Below are 15,029 nucleotides of genomic sequence, written 5' to 3' on the forward strand. Positions count from 1 at the left end.
CCTATTAAAAGCTTTCCCCTGCTGCTTGTCTTTCTGAAGTTATTGGGGGCTCTCCGAGCCCTGCAGTCTTAGCTAGGCCCCTGCAAGCCCCCAGCAGCCACCCTGGGTTAGACTAGAAAACCTCCACAGTCCCTTCCAACATGATTCGACTATATGTTCTATGTAATAATCTTGGCAATGTTTGGCAACTGGCATGTATTTATGATGTTTGCAGTGGCCTGGGGTCATGTGATCATCTTTTGCAACCTTCTAACAAGCAAAGTCAATGGGGCAGCCAGATTAATTTAACAACTGCAGTGTTTTACTTAACAACTGTGTCAAGAAAGGTCGTTAAAATGGGGCAAAACTCATTTAAAAAGTGTCTCACTTTGGCCACAGAGATTTGGGGCATAACGATGATCATAAGTCAAGGACTATCTGTAGAGTGACCGTTTTAGTCACTGTAGGAATCACCCCAGTTCATTTATTATTTTAGATGGTATAAAATAAGAATCCCCGTTTTAAGCAGGAGTACAGTTCATCCCATCTACATATATTTCCGCTTAGCCTATCTGTTGTGGTTCACCGGCAGCCGGTGCGGATGGCAGAGGCATCGGACAGTGAGGACAAAAGGGAACCAGTCAGGGAGTCTGGAGAGGACTTGGATGAGGGTCCTGCATCCGATGCAGAGATGGGGCCAGGATCATCTGAGAGTGGGCTGCTATCGACGGAGCTTTCGGAGTCTGGCAGCAGCCAGGCAGAGGACCCAAAGGCAAAAGCAGCTGAAACAAAAAGGAGTAAGGCTGGGAGGTGATTGCCCCTCCCATAAGGGATAAAAGTCAGGCCTCAGTGATGAGCTTTGCAGGAACCAAAGCAGTTTAGTAATCTCCAAGTACTTTGTGAGGCTCTGTATTCTGGTCGTTTTTTTCTAGGCTTTTGGGTTGATTTATGTTAGCCTTAATTGGACCTCTGCTTCTTGGCAGCATTCGACAGCACTGAAAAGCGTGCTCCTATCTGGAGTAACTGTGTCTAATGAGTTTTGGCTGGGAATGCAAGTAATTCCTAGCATTCCAGTGGTGGGATTCAAACTTTTTTTTACTACTGGTTCTGTGGGCGTGGCTTGATGGGCGTGGCAGGGGAAGGATACTGTAAAATCTCAAGTCAGAGGTGGTATTTGCCGGTCCTCTGAACTACTCAAAATTTCCGCTACCGGTTCTCCAGAACTGGTCAGAACCTGCTGAATACCACCTCTGCTAGCGTCGCATTAAAAAAGGTTTTACTTTTAAATTCAGTTTGTGTTTTATTAAGTTTGACGAAGCCTGGGTCAGAACACCATCCAGCACTCGGTTCTGTATAGTTTTAGGAGGAAAAAAAAAAACCACACTTGGAGAAAAGCACAAAGCTTGCTATTTTTTTTTTCCTCTGCAAGCCACACGCTACTTTCACGGCAGAAAATATGCTGCTGTGATTAATTTGTGGCAGCGGGAATTATTTCCCAAGAGGTAGATGAGAAGAGGATAAAAAGATACATGCACAAACAGTGAAGTTTAGACCAGCTTATAAATCTAGCTGCCTATATCTCCCCATCACACCTGCCCACTGCACACCCCACCAGGTCTGAAAAGCCATTAAAATGTGTTGTTGAACGTTGGAAGAAAAATGCGGAGTAATTAGATTGCAATGTTTTTTATTAAGTTAAAAACTCCATAGGAAACTGAACGCATGGGAACGAACACAGTGGATTTTATTTTTATACGAGCCTGTGCCTATGGAAAGCTAGTAATGAGTAAGTGGCACACTCTTTAATGCAGCTCATGTATGCCTTGCATTAAAGCTGCCCACCATAAATTCATGTAATGAACACAAACATAATACTTTTGCTCCGTAAACTTAAAAAACATCCACGGGAATTCCTTTCCTTCGATTCGCTGTCGATTGCCTCTTTAAACGGGCATTGTTTTAAACTCTGCAGTCTTTCGTTTTCTCCAGCTGGTCTTCATCAGAGCCTTCCCATCTTATTGCTCTCTCTATCTTCCAAACCGTTGTGTTTATTATTGTGCTTTTTAAATTCTTTTTTAAGACCTTTGGCAAGCACTCTTTGGAACTTGGTTTCCTACAGCGCATCTGTTCTGATTCAGATCCTGAGAGGTATGCTTTTGTCCTAGGGAATTTTCTTCCTTGTTATTATTATTATTATTATTACTTTTTACATAATAGACACAAAAATACGTAGTGTCACGACTCTATTCCAACTCCTTGAGTAAGTGCTACAGAGGCGAAGGCATTCTATTGGTACAATGTGCTGGATCAGCCACTTTGAAGTCACAAGCTCCTACATGGTAGGAAAAGACTGGAGGAGGAAAAGGAATCTACATGGGGGACACCTGGTTTTATAATGCTTCAAGTCCCATCAATTACAGCAATTGGGGAAGGAGATATGCCTTTGTACGCAGGGGAAGCATAGCAACAAATATGGATGGTTGCTAGGCAGGCCAGTTAAGAGTAGCTGAACATGATAGTAAGGTTGAGGGAAGTTACATGTTCTTCAGAGGACAGGATTTCAATGCCCTCCCCAATGGCAATGACGTGTAAAATCTGTGTCCACTTTGGGGGAAACAGTCCTCCCATTTGTCTCACAAAAGGTAAATCCTAGACCAGTGGTGGACCTTTTTGGACTCCTGTGCCAAAAATTGGGCATGTACTCGCACACACGCACTCACGTGCCACCATCCAGAAGACAATGCGTGCTCCCCGCCCATGCCCCTGAGCATGCATGCGCAAACCCCATTTCGTCACTTCTGATATTTCCAGAAATAACGGAAGTGACAAAACGGACCTGTTTTTCGGCCTCCAAAGGCTGCAGAGGCTTCCCTCGAGCCTCTGGGAGGCCGAAAAAGGCCTCAAACGGGCTGAAAATTAGCATGCGCAGTGCAGGCAAGTTTGGCTGGGGCTCGCATGCCCGTACAAATGGCTCTGCGTGCCACCTGTGGCATGAGTAACATAGGTTCGCAGTCATGGTTCTAGACTTTACAAATATATATAGTATTCAGTCAACTTTGTCATTTGGATGGACTACAAATTAGTGTCACCAATTGTCATCCTTCGGCATATTGGCAAACATTCCAAGCACAGTTCAAGGGACAAAACATAGACCTTCTGGATGCATTTCGCAATTTTGAACCTTGTAAATGCACCCAGAACACTGGCCAAACCCAAAAAAGCAGAATTGGCATTCTCTGCAGTGAAGACGAATAGGTTAAATTATTCCTTTACAACTGTTTACGCCGAGAGCCGATGCAGATGCTAATTGTAGCAGTACTTTAAATTTGAAGATACGCCCACTTGGTCAGATATTGGAGTTTAGAATATGGCTCTACACCCACCAACTATTTATTTGCAGCAAACCTGAAATGTACAGTCAGAACAGGGTTTCTCAACCTGGATAGCTTGAAAATAAGTGGACTTCAACTCCCAGAATTCCCTAGCCGGCTCTAACCGACTGGGGAATTCTGGGAATTGAAGTCCACACTTCTTCAAGCTGTCAAAAAGTTGAGAAATCCCAATTTAGAGGGTGTCAAGAGATATCCAGCAGGTCTGGCTTGAAAATTGGAGCTCATCCTCTTCCATTATTTTTAAAGGACTAAAGCAGCCAGGCTTGAAAAAATTGGCCGCTGGTCACACTCCCAGCTATATAAGCAACACTGTTATAACATTTTGAACTCATTTTGTGCAGGGAAATTTGTATGCTCCAAAATCATGATGCCCAGTAAAAAGTAACCTCAAATTCACAGGCTAATCAGGAAGATGACAGATCAAGAAAATGTATGTTGAAAGTTATGCTTTTTAGTTTAAGGACTGCAGAGTCTGTTAAAACTATTAAAACTGCAGAGTGAACACAGCTCCCGCTGTTCTGTGCAATGCAGAAAAACTAGAGGCTTTGAATGCACACATTCAACAATCAAAATCAAAGCCAACATGGCAACAATGCTTTCCACAACTGTTAGAACAAAGAGTTGTGTTGCTTAGCATTCCCTTTCTTCCTCTCCTTCTCCCTGCCTCTGGCTAGGTTTTTTTCAAAGGCGGAATGCAACAGAGAAAAGAGGTTCAAGAAGGATTCAAAATAGGAAGGAATATAAATCCCAGGCAGGAAAAGGTGACGTTGTATGATGTATCTTGCATGTTAATGTTGTATAACGTATGAATACAGGTAGCCTTGACTTACGACCACAATTGAGCCCTGAAATGTATGTTGCTAAGTGACAAATTTGTTTAAGTGAGTTGTGCCCCATTTTGCAACTTTTCTTGCCCTGTGTGTTAAGTGAATCCCTGCACTTGTTAAGTTAGTAACGCAAATGTTACGTGAATCTGTTGACTTTGCTTGCCAGAAAGTCGCAAACGGTGATCACGTGACCTAGGACACTGCAACCGTCATAAATATGAAACCAGTTATCAAATGTCCAAACGTAAATCATGTGACAATGGGGATCCCATTTGAAAAATGAATCATAAGTCACTTTTTTCAGTGCCGTCGTAACTTCGAATGGTCAGGAAAGGAATTGGGGTAAGTCAAGGACTACCTGTATAGAGATGAACGAAAACACAAAAGGTCTGTAATACAGTAATACAGACCAGCGGTGGAATTAAAAAAAAGAAATTACTACCGGTTTTGTGGACGTGGCTTGGTGGGCGTGGCCACGTGACTGGATGGGCGTGGCTCTTTTTTTGCAGCACATTCCTCCCTTCCCATTTTTTGGGCCTTCTGTGCCTCAGGGAAGCCTCTTGGGGGGGCGTTTTGGCTCCCAGAAGGCTTCCCTGGGGCTCAGAAAGGAGTGTGGGGGTGTGTGTGCCCCCGCTTCCATTTTCTGTCTTCCTGGGCCTCAGGGAAGCCTCCTGGGTGAAGCAGTCAGTAAGTGAAGGGAATCCCAGCACAGCTGTTCATAAGAACAGCTGATTGTCGGGAGAGGGGGGGAAAAGAAATACCTTCAGGAGTGACTGGGCGGGGCGAGCATCGGGCGGGTGGGGCAAGTGAGCAACTGTCGACCGGTCAGGGGCATGGCCAGCCAGAAGTTAGTATCAGTTTGGCGACCCATGCCAAATCCTTGCTACCCATCCGCCCAAACCGGTGCAAACCGGATGAATACTACCACTGAAACAGACTCCAAAAATGCAAATAAATACAACATGCCAAGGAAAATTTCCTATTTTCTGGAATCCATCATATCATAAGATTGGGTAGATCTGCCCCTCTGAATGCTTTGGATTGTGAAATTTCATGGCAACAAAGAGAACCTGAAAATAACAGCCCGTGACAATTTCAGGGTATACTATTACGGCCCAAAGCAAGCAAAACAGAAGATATATTCTCTTTCTTCTTATTCGGGTCCCTAGAAAATTGAGTGAGGAAGATTTAGGAAGAATAGGTCACCCCAAAGACACGAACCCCTTAATATGTGAGGTCCAATGGATTTTAGTGGATTCAAACTGTTGGATGAAGACCAGATTTTGCCAAGTTTAGAAATGTCTAAGTTCAAATTGTGGCTATTATTAAGTCCAACTGGTTTGAACGTGATTGAGTCGCAAGTTTTAAGGCATCCCCATATTATCAAAACTTTTTTTCCTTTGGGGAGAAAAAAAATACAGATTAAAGCATAAAGGATACGGACGCATGGTTTCCATAGAATATGAAATTCTGCAGAGAAATCTCATTTGCAACCAAACAGTGCTAACATACAAATATAGAAGTGCTCTATGTAGTTAGAAATAAATAGAAAAATACAGCTTTCTGTGAAACTGTAATATTACTCTTACGCGTGCTGGGGACAGCTGTCTGTGATAACCCACTGTTTTGGCTCGACTCTGTTACCAAGACCCAAGCAAGGTACGGCGTCTCCAAAATTGCATCATTTGTTGTTCCTTCACATTATGTAAAGGATTTGCATGATCAAGACCTACGTCTGAAGATGTATTTCTTTGCAGACCTTAAGAGAAATTACTAATAGGATGATCCAAAGGTGCTTTTCCAAGAGACAACTGGACTTTCTTGTTTGTCTTTGAAGATGTTTCGCTTCTCCTCCAAGAAGCTTCTTCAGCTCTGACCAGGATAGTGGGGAATGGAAGGATTTGTAGTCCTTGCAGACAGCTGGTCATTTGCATCATTTTAGAGGGTCATTGAAGCACTTGGAGGTTTATCTGTGTCCTCAGGGTCACTTAAGTAGTGCAAATGGGGGTGGAGCTCTATTGGAACTGTTGAAAGGACTGTGTTGTAGGACAGAAAGGACTGTCTATCTTCCGTCTACAAAACCGTTCTCTCATTAGTTCCAAGAAAGCTCCACACCGATTTGCACCACTCAGGTGACTTTGAGAACACAAATATACTTCCAAGTGGCCTCAACGACTCTCTAAAAGAATGCAAATAACCAGCTGTCTGCAAGGACTATAAATCCTTCCATTCCTCACCATCCAATCAGAGCTGAAGAAGCTTCTTAGATGAGAAGTGAAACGTCTTCTAAGAAAAAACAGAAAGTCCACCTGAAAATCCACCTTTGGGAAAACCATGACCTGGATAGCTGAGAATCTCCATAGACACTAATATCGTGATTTTATCTTGCTCTTCCAAGATAAACCCTGGTGGCTGTTAATTAAGGGACTTGAGGTCTAATCTCACAGTGGAAAAAACTGCAGTGATGGTACAGGCTTAAGTCCTTGGCCACTTGGGCAGCAGATCCACCAGAAAGCATTTCTACTTGTGTTTCAAGTAGATACATAAAATTGAAAACATAAAAGAGGATTTACACAATACACAGAGAGAGAGAGACGATATCCACGTTTTTGCATAAATCTTAATCTCTGAAGTGACGCGAAGAGGCTCTCAAAAGGCTGACTTAACTTTAAATAAAGAAGTTGGCAGGGATTATTCTCTCAATGTGAGATGTCCAAACATGATATCAAGAAGGGTTCTTTGATTTCTGGTCCCGTTTGCAGAGAAATACGTAGCAGTCCATGATGCTTGAACGGAAGGGAGGAAAAAACCTTGAATAAGTTGTATCCTCCACAGGAGCAGATTTCGGTGGAGGGGGAAGGAAAAAAAAAAATCCCTCCTCCAACCATTTTCTCTTTCAAAACCTGTCCATCTGGAATCTCTTTGGTTTGCAAACACGCGTCTGTTACGAAATGCAAGAGGCCCACAATCTTCTGAGATTAATTGGCTCCCCTGGCCAAGTGGGAAGTGTTGAAGCAGGTTGAGGAACCAACTGTGGCATTCTCAAAAAGCAACGTTGTGGGGCAGATAATCTCCTTCACACTCACGTAAGTGCCAGCTATGAAACCGATCACGCCAAGGGAGGCTATGGAAAGATCCTTGAAGATCATCCATCCGCTTAGCTTCTCTTTGTAAAAGGTGAGGATTTCAATCAACGGAGGCAGGATCAAAGCCAACGTGCTGCTGCTCACGGCGCCGACCAGCGAGATCACAATGTCCAGGCGGGGGATGGATATCGCTATAGCACCTGGAAAAAAAGAGAGAGAATCTGTCATGCCCCTGTTGGAATCTGACTGGGAGGAGGAAGCCAAACAGCCGACAGGGAGTGTGAATGTGGCTTGGCTGGCTGTGGAAGAGACTGGGGAAGGGCAAAGTCGGCTGGGCAGAGCAGGGGAGAGGTAGAACAAGGGAGAGGGAATTCAGAGGAAGACCCAGGCTCACCCCCTCTTCATCCTGGGGCACGCAGGGAGGTTGCTTCTCTTCTGGATTAGTACCCATTCATTGCTTCTCATCCTGCCTTCGGGTGGCTTTGGGGAATAGATTGACAACATCTCCTTCTCTGGGACAAACCCTCAATTATTGGAACCCTGCTATCATGTCACCCCTAGTCCTTTTCATTGAACTAGACATACTCAATTCCTGCAACTGTTCTTCACAAATTTTAGCCTCCAGTCCCCTAAGAATTGTTGCTTTTCTCTGCACTCTTTCTAAAGCAGGGGTATCAATCTCACATCGTCATGGCAGTATCAAGTGATGTATCGGAACCTTCCCCCACCTTTGTTAAACCAGGCATGGCTGTGGCCAGTGCATGACGATCCGGCCTGTGGACCGGGAGTGTGAAAGCCCTGTTCTAGAGTCTCAACCAGAGGTGGTCTTCAGCAGGTTCTGACCCGTTCTGGAGAACCGGTAGCAGAAATTTTGAGTAGTTTGAAGAACCGGCCAAAACCACCTCTGACCGGCCCCACCCCCCCATCTGCCTCCCGAAACCCAGCTGATCGGTTGGGTCTCTTCTTTTGTTGCCCTGCACAGAAGAACAGAACTGGAGAGCAGGTTAGTTGGGTGGGGAGGGAATGGGGATTTTGCAGTATCTTTCCCCTGACACGTCCATCAAGCAACGTCCACCATGCCATGCCCACTAAGCCACAGAACCGGTAGTAAAAAATTTTGAATCCCACCACAAGTCTCAACATCTTTTTTTATATTGTAATGACCAAAACTAGATGCAACATTCCAAGTGTGAGGTTTTACCAAGGTATTATAGAGTGGTATTAACACTTTGTGGGATCCTGATTCCATACCTCTGTTAATGCAAGCTCGTACTGTTACTGGCTTTTTTGGCAGCTGCAGCACACTGCTGGCTCCTATTTAAGTGATCGTCCACTAGGAGTCCTTGTTAACAGGTTAATCACTAAACCCAATTTAACAAATGGTTTGCTGTAGTCACATAACAGATTGTGTCCTAGCAATATCCACAACAAGAGTACTACTATTGCACCTTCCTTTCGCAGCTTCACCCCTTTTGAATGTGGATTGTGATCTGCAGCATTAGTAACTATGCACAAAGCTTCTGTGGAAAGCCCATAATAGGCTACGCTCAACAAAACATTATTAGAGCTAGAACAGGATATCCCAGTTTATAAAACCACACTTAAGACAAAGGCTGGGTTTCCTGGGTGACTCTGGGCTGTCCAACCAAATTCACAGGGTTGCTGTTCCAGGGAGAACAAGGAAGATAGAGCCTCATGTGAGCTGACCCACCCAAAAAGGACTGAATATAAATTTAATGGGAGCTTGATGGCTCAGTGGCTAGGAAGCTGAGTTTGTCAGCTAGAAATCTGACAGCCGAGGTTCGAGACCTGAGTGCCATGTGATGGGCTGAGCTCCCATTGCTTGCCCTAGCTCCTACCCACCTAGCAGTTCGAAAGCATGCAAACACGAGTAGATAAATAGGTACCACTTTGGTGGGAATATAACAGCATTCCGTGCACCTCGGCGTATAGCCATGCTGGTTACATGACCACAGAAGTGTCTTCAGACAGTGCTGGCTCCCTCATCTAAGAAAGGGAAATAATCCCCACCCTCTCAAGTTGGACATGACTGGACAAGGGAGATCTTTACCTTTATCTATCAATCTAATAAACCAAAGTATACTGAACCACAAACTACAAATTGTAACTTTAGGCTAGATCTAGTGTGAACGTGGAATTTGTGACTTGGGTAGGGTTCTGTGTGGTTGATCTAAAGAGACTAAATAACTGCACAAAGGTATGAATCATCTATGATCTTCCTTTACTTCATGAAGGGACATAAGTTAGCAAGGTTGATTTACCAAAATGGATTTTGCTTCCATTCCAGAAGCTTATAATAGCACATGGGGTAAATTCTAACCAATCTATTCCTAAATCAGAAACCTTTTACGGAGGGATGAAAAAGTTAATATAGTTTAAGTCAAATCTAACAGAGGGGGATATTATAAACTAGGAAGTCACATATTACAAGGCAACAATAGGTTGAATGCAAATCGAGTATATTTCTTATATACATATTATTTCACATTGACCACAAATAAAAACAATTTACATTCAGAGTTACATAGTTCCATCTGCGTCAGAATGAATAACTCATCCAGAATTTCTAACCTTAGACAACCTGACACAGAACTACGAAATAGAACTATGCAGCAAAAGAAGCCATTAGAATGGGGGGAAAGCGTAATAAAGCTTTGGGAGCATAAAAGAGGTATGAGTAACGAATGTAATGTAGTTCCTAAATCTTCCTAATGTAACTGTAATCCGTATAACTCAAGAATCCAGGTCATTCAAGATCATCTGCCACGTTAGTTGACTGTGATCTCACAAAGAATGCTCTTTTGTGCAAAAGCAGGCATGCTTACCAGTGTGAGAACTATATGAATTTTTCACTGCACATTCCAAATGCACGCTCTTCAATTACATCACAACATTTGGATTACATGCAAATCGAAGTTGGATAGCTTCATTTGAGTGTGAATTTTTCTATGGTCCCCTTAGGATTTTCACTGCGCACAAAGTTCCATCTTTAGAAAGGTGATGGATCATAACATAAAAAAACATTTAATTTCATGGGTTTGGGATGCTCCAAACCAAGGATGGCCTTTATTGCAGAACTACCACTTGGAGAACAGTTGAGTGACTAACACCTATGGTGCTTTTCCAAGAATTCCAGAAATGACTCCCCCACCCCACCATCTATTCTTCTTATTCCAATTTTTAGTAAATCAAATTATTATTGGCTATCCGTTCTCTGGAAAAGGCTCCTTTGTCCCTTTAATTAGTACATACATATACTGTAGATACTGCATAATCCTATTAAATAGGGTTTGAATATCTTTTTCCCCTAGCAGCATCGACTGTGCAATTTGCTAACTGGAAATGAAAGAATGCCAAAAATAAATTTAGCATTAAAAATTTTGCCAAGAGAAAAGCAATATTGAATGACTTTCACAACCTTGGTAACTCCGCACAAGTCACACAGTTGCAAGAGAAGCAAACTATTTCAGTTTCCTCTTTCCTTAGGTGATCTTGTGCAATACAATTTGTTTATACTGGTTTCACCTTTAAAAATAAACCTCACCCCCTCAGGTTAGAGAATGAAAGCTAATTCTCAAATATTAAAAAAAGCCTCGGTGGCGCAGTGGTTAGAGTGCAGTACTGCAAGCCACTTCTGCTGACTGTTGGCTGCCTGCAATTTGGCAGTTCAAATCCTACCAGGCTGAAGGTTGACTCAGCCTTCCATCCTTCTGAGATGGGTAAAATGAGGACCCAGATTGTTGGGGGCAATAGGCTGACTCTGTAAACCGCTTAGAGAGGGCTGTAAAGCACTATGAAGCAGTATATAAGTCTAAGTGCTATTACTATTGCTACTTGCATTGCCCCCCCCCAAAAAAATTTTTTTTGATCTGCAAAACATCAATTTCTTAAACACCCATCAGCTTAAACAACCATTTACATGGCTGTCCTATTTTTAAATAACTGTGTATGCTTCAGAATGTTAAAATGAAAGTAAGGGAAAGGGACATGTGAATGTATGCTCATATAAGTGCATGTTGGAAAATGTTGCTTATTGATAGAATTCCTAGACTGTCTGACTCTGGGACACCTTGAGGTGGTTTCAGAAGTTGTAAACACACTTAACTGCTTGGCAAGGATGTGGATGTGGATGGAGTGGAGTGGAGTGGAGTGGAGTGGAGTGGAGTGGAGTGGAACGGGACGGGACGGGACGGGATGGGACAGGACAGGACAGGACAGGATAGGATAGGATAGGATAGGATAGCATAGCATAGAACAGAATTCTTTATTGGCCAAGGGTGATTGAACACACAAGGAATTTGTCTCCAGTCTATAAACACTCAGTGTACGTACAAACAACAAAGAGATAAATCATAATTCATAAGATACAATCATAAAATCATAAGATACAAACAACAAAGTAATAAATGATCTGGTTTGAGGATCAAACTTCTAAAACAGCATTTCCTAAGCCTTTTTTGAATCCAAATCATCCAACACATGACAGTGCTCATACCTCAGATCTAGGGGTTTTTGTTTGTTTGCTTGCTTTTTGATGGAAGAGTGACCCTGAGGACACAGATAAACCTCCAAGTGGCCTCAACAACTCCTTAAAAGAATGCAAATGACCAGCTGTCCACAAGAAGTATAAATTCTTCCATTCCCCACCATCCAGTCAGAGAAAGAATGAGAAATGTCTTCAAAGAAGAACCAGAAAGTCTAATTGCCTCTTGAAAAATAGCACCTTGGGGACAATGAATCTTCCTCAAGAAAACCAAGTTCACATGTCTGGTTTGTTAGATGTATTCACACATACGGAGAAAGGGAGAAGACGTGAGCTCTAAATTTAATAAGATTTTTTTTTTCTTTTTGCTCATCACACCCGGAAAAAAAAAACCCATATTAACTCTTTGTACTTACAGGTTGAGCAGACCAGAAGAATTCGCACAACCAACTCAGAGATGAGCTTCAGCTTCTGCTGCACTCTGCTTGCTACAATAGGAATGAGGATCTCCGCAGGAACGTAGAACTGAATCGAATAGGTCACAAAAATCCCAAAGGAATAAAGGATCTTGACCATTTGGTACACCCTGTAATTGAACAAAACCTATGAATCACAAAGACAGTCTGCTACGAAGAAGAGGAACAGTTGCGAATAGAATAGAACGGAACAGAACAGAATAGAATCCTTTATTCGCCAAGTGTAATTGGACACAAAAGGAATTTGTCTTTGGTGCATAAGCTCTCAGTGTACATTAAAAAAATACATTCATCAAGAATCATAAGATACAACACTTAGTGAGTCATAAGTTACTAATAAGCAATCAAATCATACTAGGGAATAAATAAAACACTATAAATTGTAAAGATACAAGCAACCTGGTTATAGTCATAAGTGGGAAGAAATAGGTATTAGGAAGGATGAGAGGAATATTAATAATATAGTCTTAATAAATAAGTTGACAGTGTTGTGGGAATTAGTTGTTTAGCGGAGTGATGGCATTCAGGAAAAAAACAGTCCTTGTGTCTTGTTGTTCTGGTGTGCAGTGCCCGATAACGTCGTAGTTTTAAAATAACAATTTTAAAATTGCTATTTGGTGAACTGTCAAATAAGTTGCTCCTTCAATTCACCATAGGGATGTGCAGATAGTCCTCGACTTATAACCACAACTGAGCCCAACATTTAGGTTGGAAAGTGAGAAATTGGTTAAGTGAGTTTTGCCTCACTTTTACAACTTTTTGTGCCACTGTTATTAAGGGGAATCACTGCAACTGTTAAGTAAGTGACACAGTTGTTAAGTGAATCGGGCTTCTAGGGACAAACCCAGATAATTTAGTGTGACTGAGGTTTTAACCAAGACAAATGGGTAAAAGTCCTAAAGAGCAACTAAGCAAGGCTTATGTAGGACTCAACTTACAACCATTTGTTTAGTGACTATTCGAAGCATTGCAGCATCCCCATGGTCAAGTGACCAAAAATTCAGATGCTTAGCAACTGGCTCGTATTTATGACAATTGCACCGTCCCGGGGTCACGTGGTCGCTCTTCGTGAACTTCTGACAGATAGAGTCATTGTTTATGTTCATACCTATACTTGCTAGATTGTACATGTTTGACAAACAAATACAATAAAAATAAAATCAATCAATCCAATCTGAACATGCTTCAACTGACCATCGATCTTGTGGCAGGTTGAGAGTAATGCTGGCTTTGACTTTGTCTCCGAAGCGTATGTATCCCAGGGTGGCTAATGAAATATACAAGGCCATCACAATTCCCATGCCAACATTGAGCGCCAATGGGAAGCGGTCAACTTCTTTCATCCTATTCTGGATGGGGAGCACCTGAAAAAGAGAGGACACGGATATGCAAGACGACGATAAGAGATTTTAATTTATTGATTGATTAAATTTATATGCCACCTGCCTCCCTATTGAAATGCTCAAAGGAGAATTTCATGTCTGAATAGTTTCTTCCTGAAAGTTTCCCGGATGATTAAAATCAACATTTTTTCCCCATTTCGCAGCTGCAGGCTTTGGAAAAATTGCAGCCATAATACAACCGGAGTGTATGAGAATTATGTAAGTGTTGTAGTTAGCCAGCAGCAGGTGCGGCCAGCTGAAGAGAGGAAGGGCTCAGATGAGGGGCCAGGACCATTAGGGAGTGGACTTCTGCCTTCAGGGATAGTGGGGGCTGGCAGCAGTGATGAGGAGGTTCCCGAGGAGCCTGTGCCAAGTACGCGTGCGCGCAGGATTGCTCGGAGAAAAGAGCAGCTACAACAGCATTGGCAACTCGGGAGTAAGCCTTCAAGGTAATGGCCCCTCCTTCAAGAAGATAAAAGCCAGTTGTGAAATGAACATACTTTGCCAAAGGCAAAGGTGTTTTGAAACTCCAGCCTCGTGGACATTCCAGTATCCTGAGTTTGTATTTGAAGATTCTTCTTATTGCAAATTATTTCCTGTCTGTTATCTTTTGGCAAGTCTTGCACAGTTTGGCAAGACTTGTGCTTATCACAGCTAATTATTTTGCAAAAGCATTACAAGGTTTCTGTTCCTTTTGGATTGTGTTTGATTTGTTGGAAAAGGACATGGGTCAGAACAGTAAACGACTTCCAAAGTAGAGGGGCATGATGGCTCAGTGGTTAAAGATGCAGAGCTGGTCGGTTGGAAAGCTGATAGCCCAGGTTTGAAACCCACCATGTGATGGGGTGAGCTCCCGTTCCTTGCCTCAGCTCCTGCCCATCTAGCAGTTTGCAAGCATGCAAATATGAGTAGATTAATAGGCACCACTTCGGTGGGAAGGTAACAGCCTTCTGTGTGCCTTTATCATATAGCCACGCTGCCCAAATGACCATGGAAGCATCTTCTGACAACGCTGGCTCCCTCAACAAGAAATGGAGATGAGCACCAGACCAAGGAGTTTGGACAGGAAAACCTTTACCTTTTACTTTTATTTACAAAGTATCCAAGACATCAGAGTCAATTGACTAGAAGTGGCTCACAACCTTTTGGGCACCAGGGACCAATTCCATGGATCGAGGTTTTTCCGCGGACCGGAGCAGGCACGGTTTTGCATGCTGCCTGCATCCCACGGATGGGGCTTTGCGTGTTTGCACACCCCAGTTTCTGGCATGCTGTGGATCGGGAGTTGGGGAACCCCTGGGATACAGTCAGTGCTATGTTGAAGGCGTGGACCTATAGATTAATTGCAACTGATTAAACCATGGATTGCTCCCCCACAGCCAA

The 15,029-nt window shown here is 42.9% G+C and overlaps 1 protein-coding gene across 6 annotated transcripts in view; it reads right to left on the reverse strand.

Moving 5' to 3' along the window:
• Window positions 1-1,649: 1,649 nt before the first annotated feature.
• SLC36A4 (solute carrier family 36 member 4) overlaps window positions 1,650-15,029 on the reverse strand; it is a 49,537-nt gene continuing 36,157 nt past the window's right edge. For all 6 annotated transcript variants that reach the window (XM_026706829.2, XM_087937034.1, XM_087937037.1 and 3 more), the window contains 3 exons: window positions 13,459-13,628; window positions 12,205-12,374; window positions 1,650-7,484 (listed from right to left, as the gene is read on the reverse strand). In XM_026706829.2, the coding sequence (XP_026562614.2) occupies window positions 7,177-7,484; window positions 12,205-12,374; window positions 13,459-13,628 (648 nt within the window). In that variant the 3' untranslated portion in view covers window positions 1,650-7,176. The remainder of the gene's footprint in view (window positions 7,485-12,204; window positions 12,375-13,458; window positions 13,629-15,029) is intronic.

This window comes from Pseudonaja textilis, chromosome 7 (assembly GCF_049901715.1).
Source record: "Pseudonaja textilis isolate UNSWEBS1 chromosome 7, rPseTex1.2, whole genome shotgun sequence".
Lineage (NCBI taxonomy): Eukaryota > Metazoa > Chordata > Lepidosauria > Squamata > Elapidae > Pseudonaja > Pseudonaja textilis.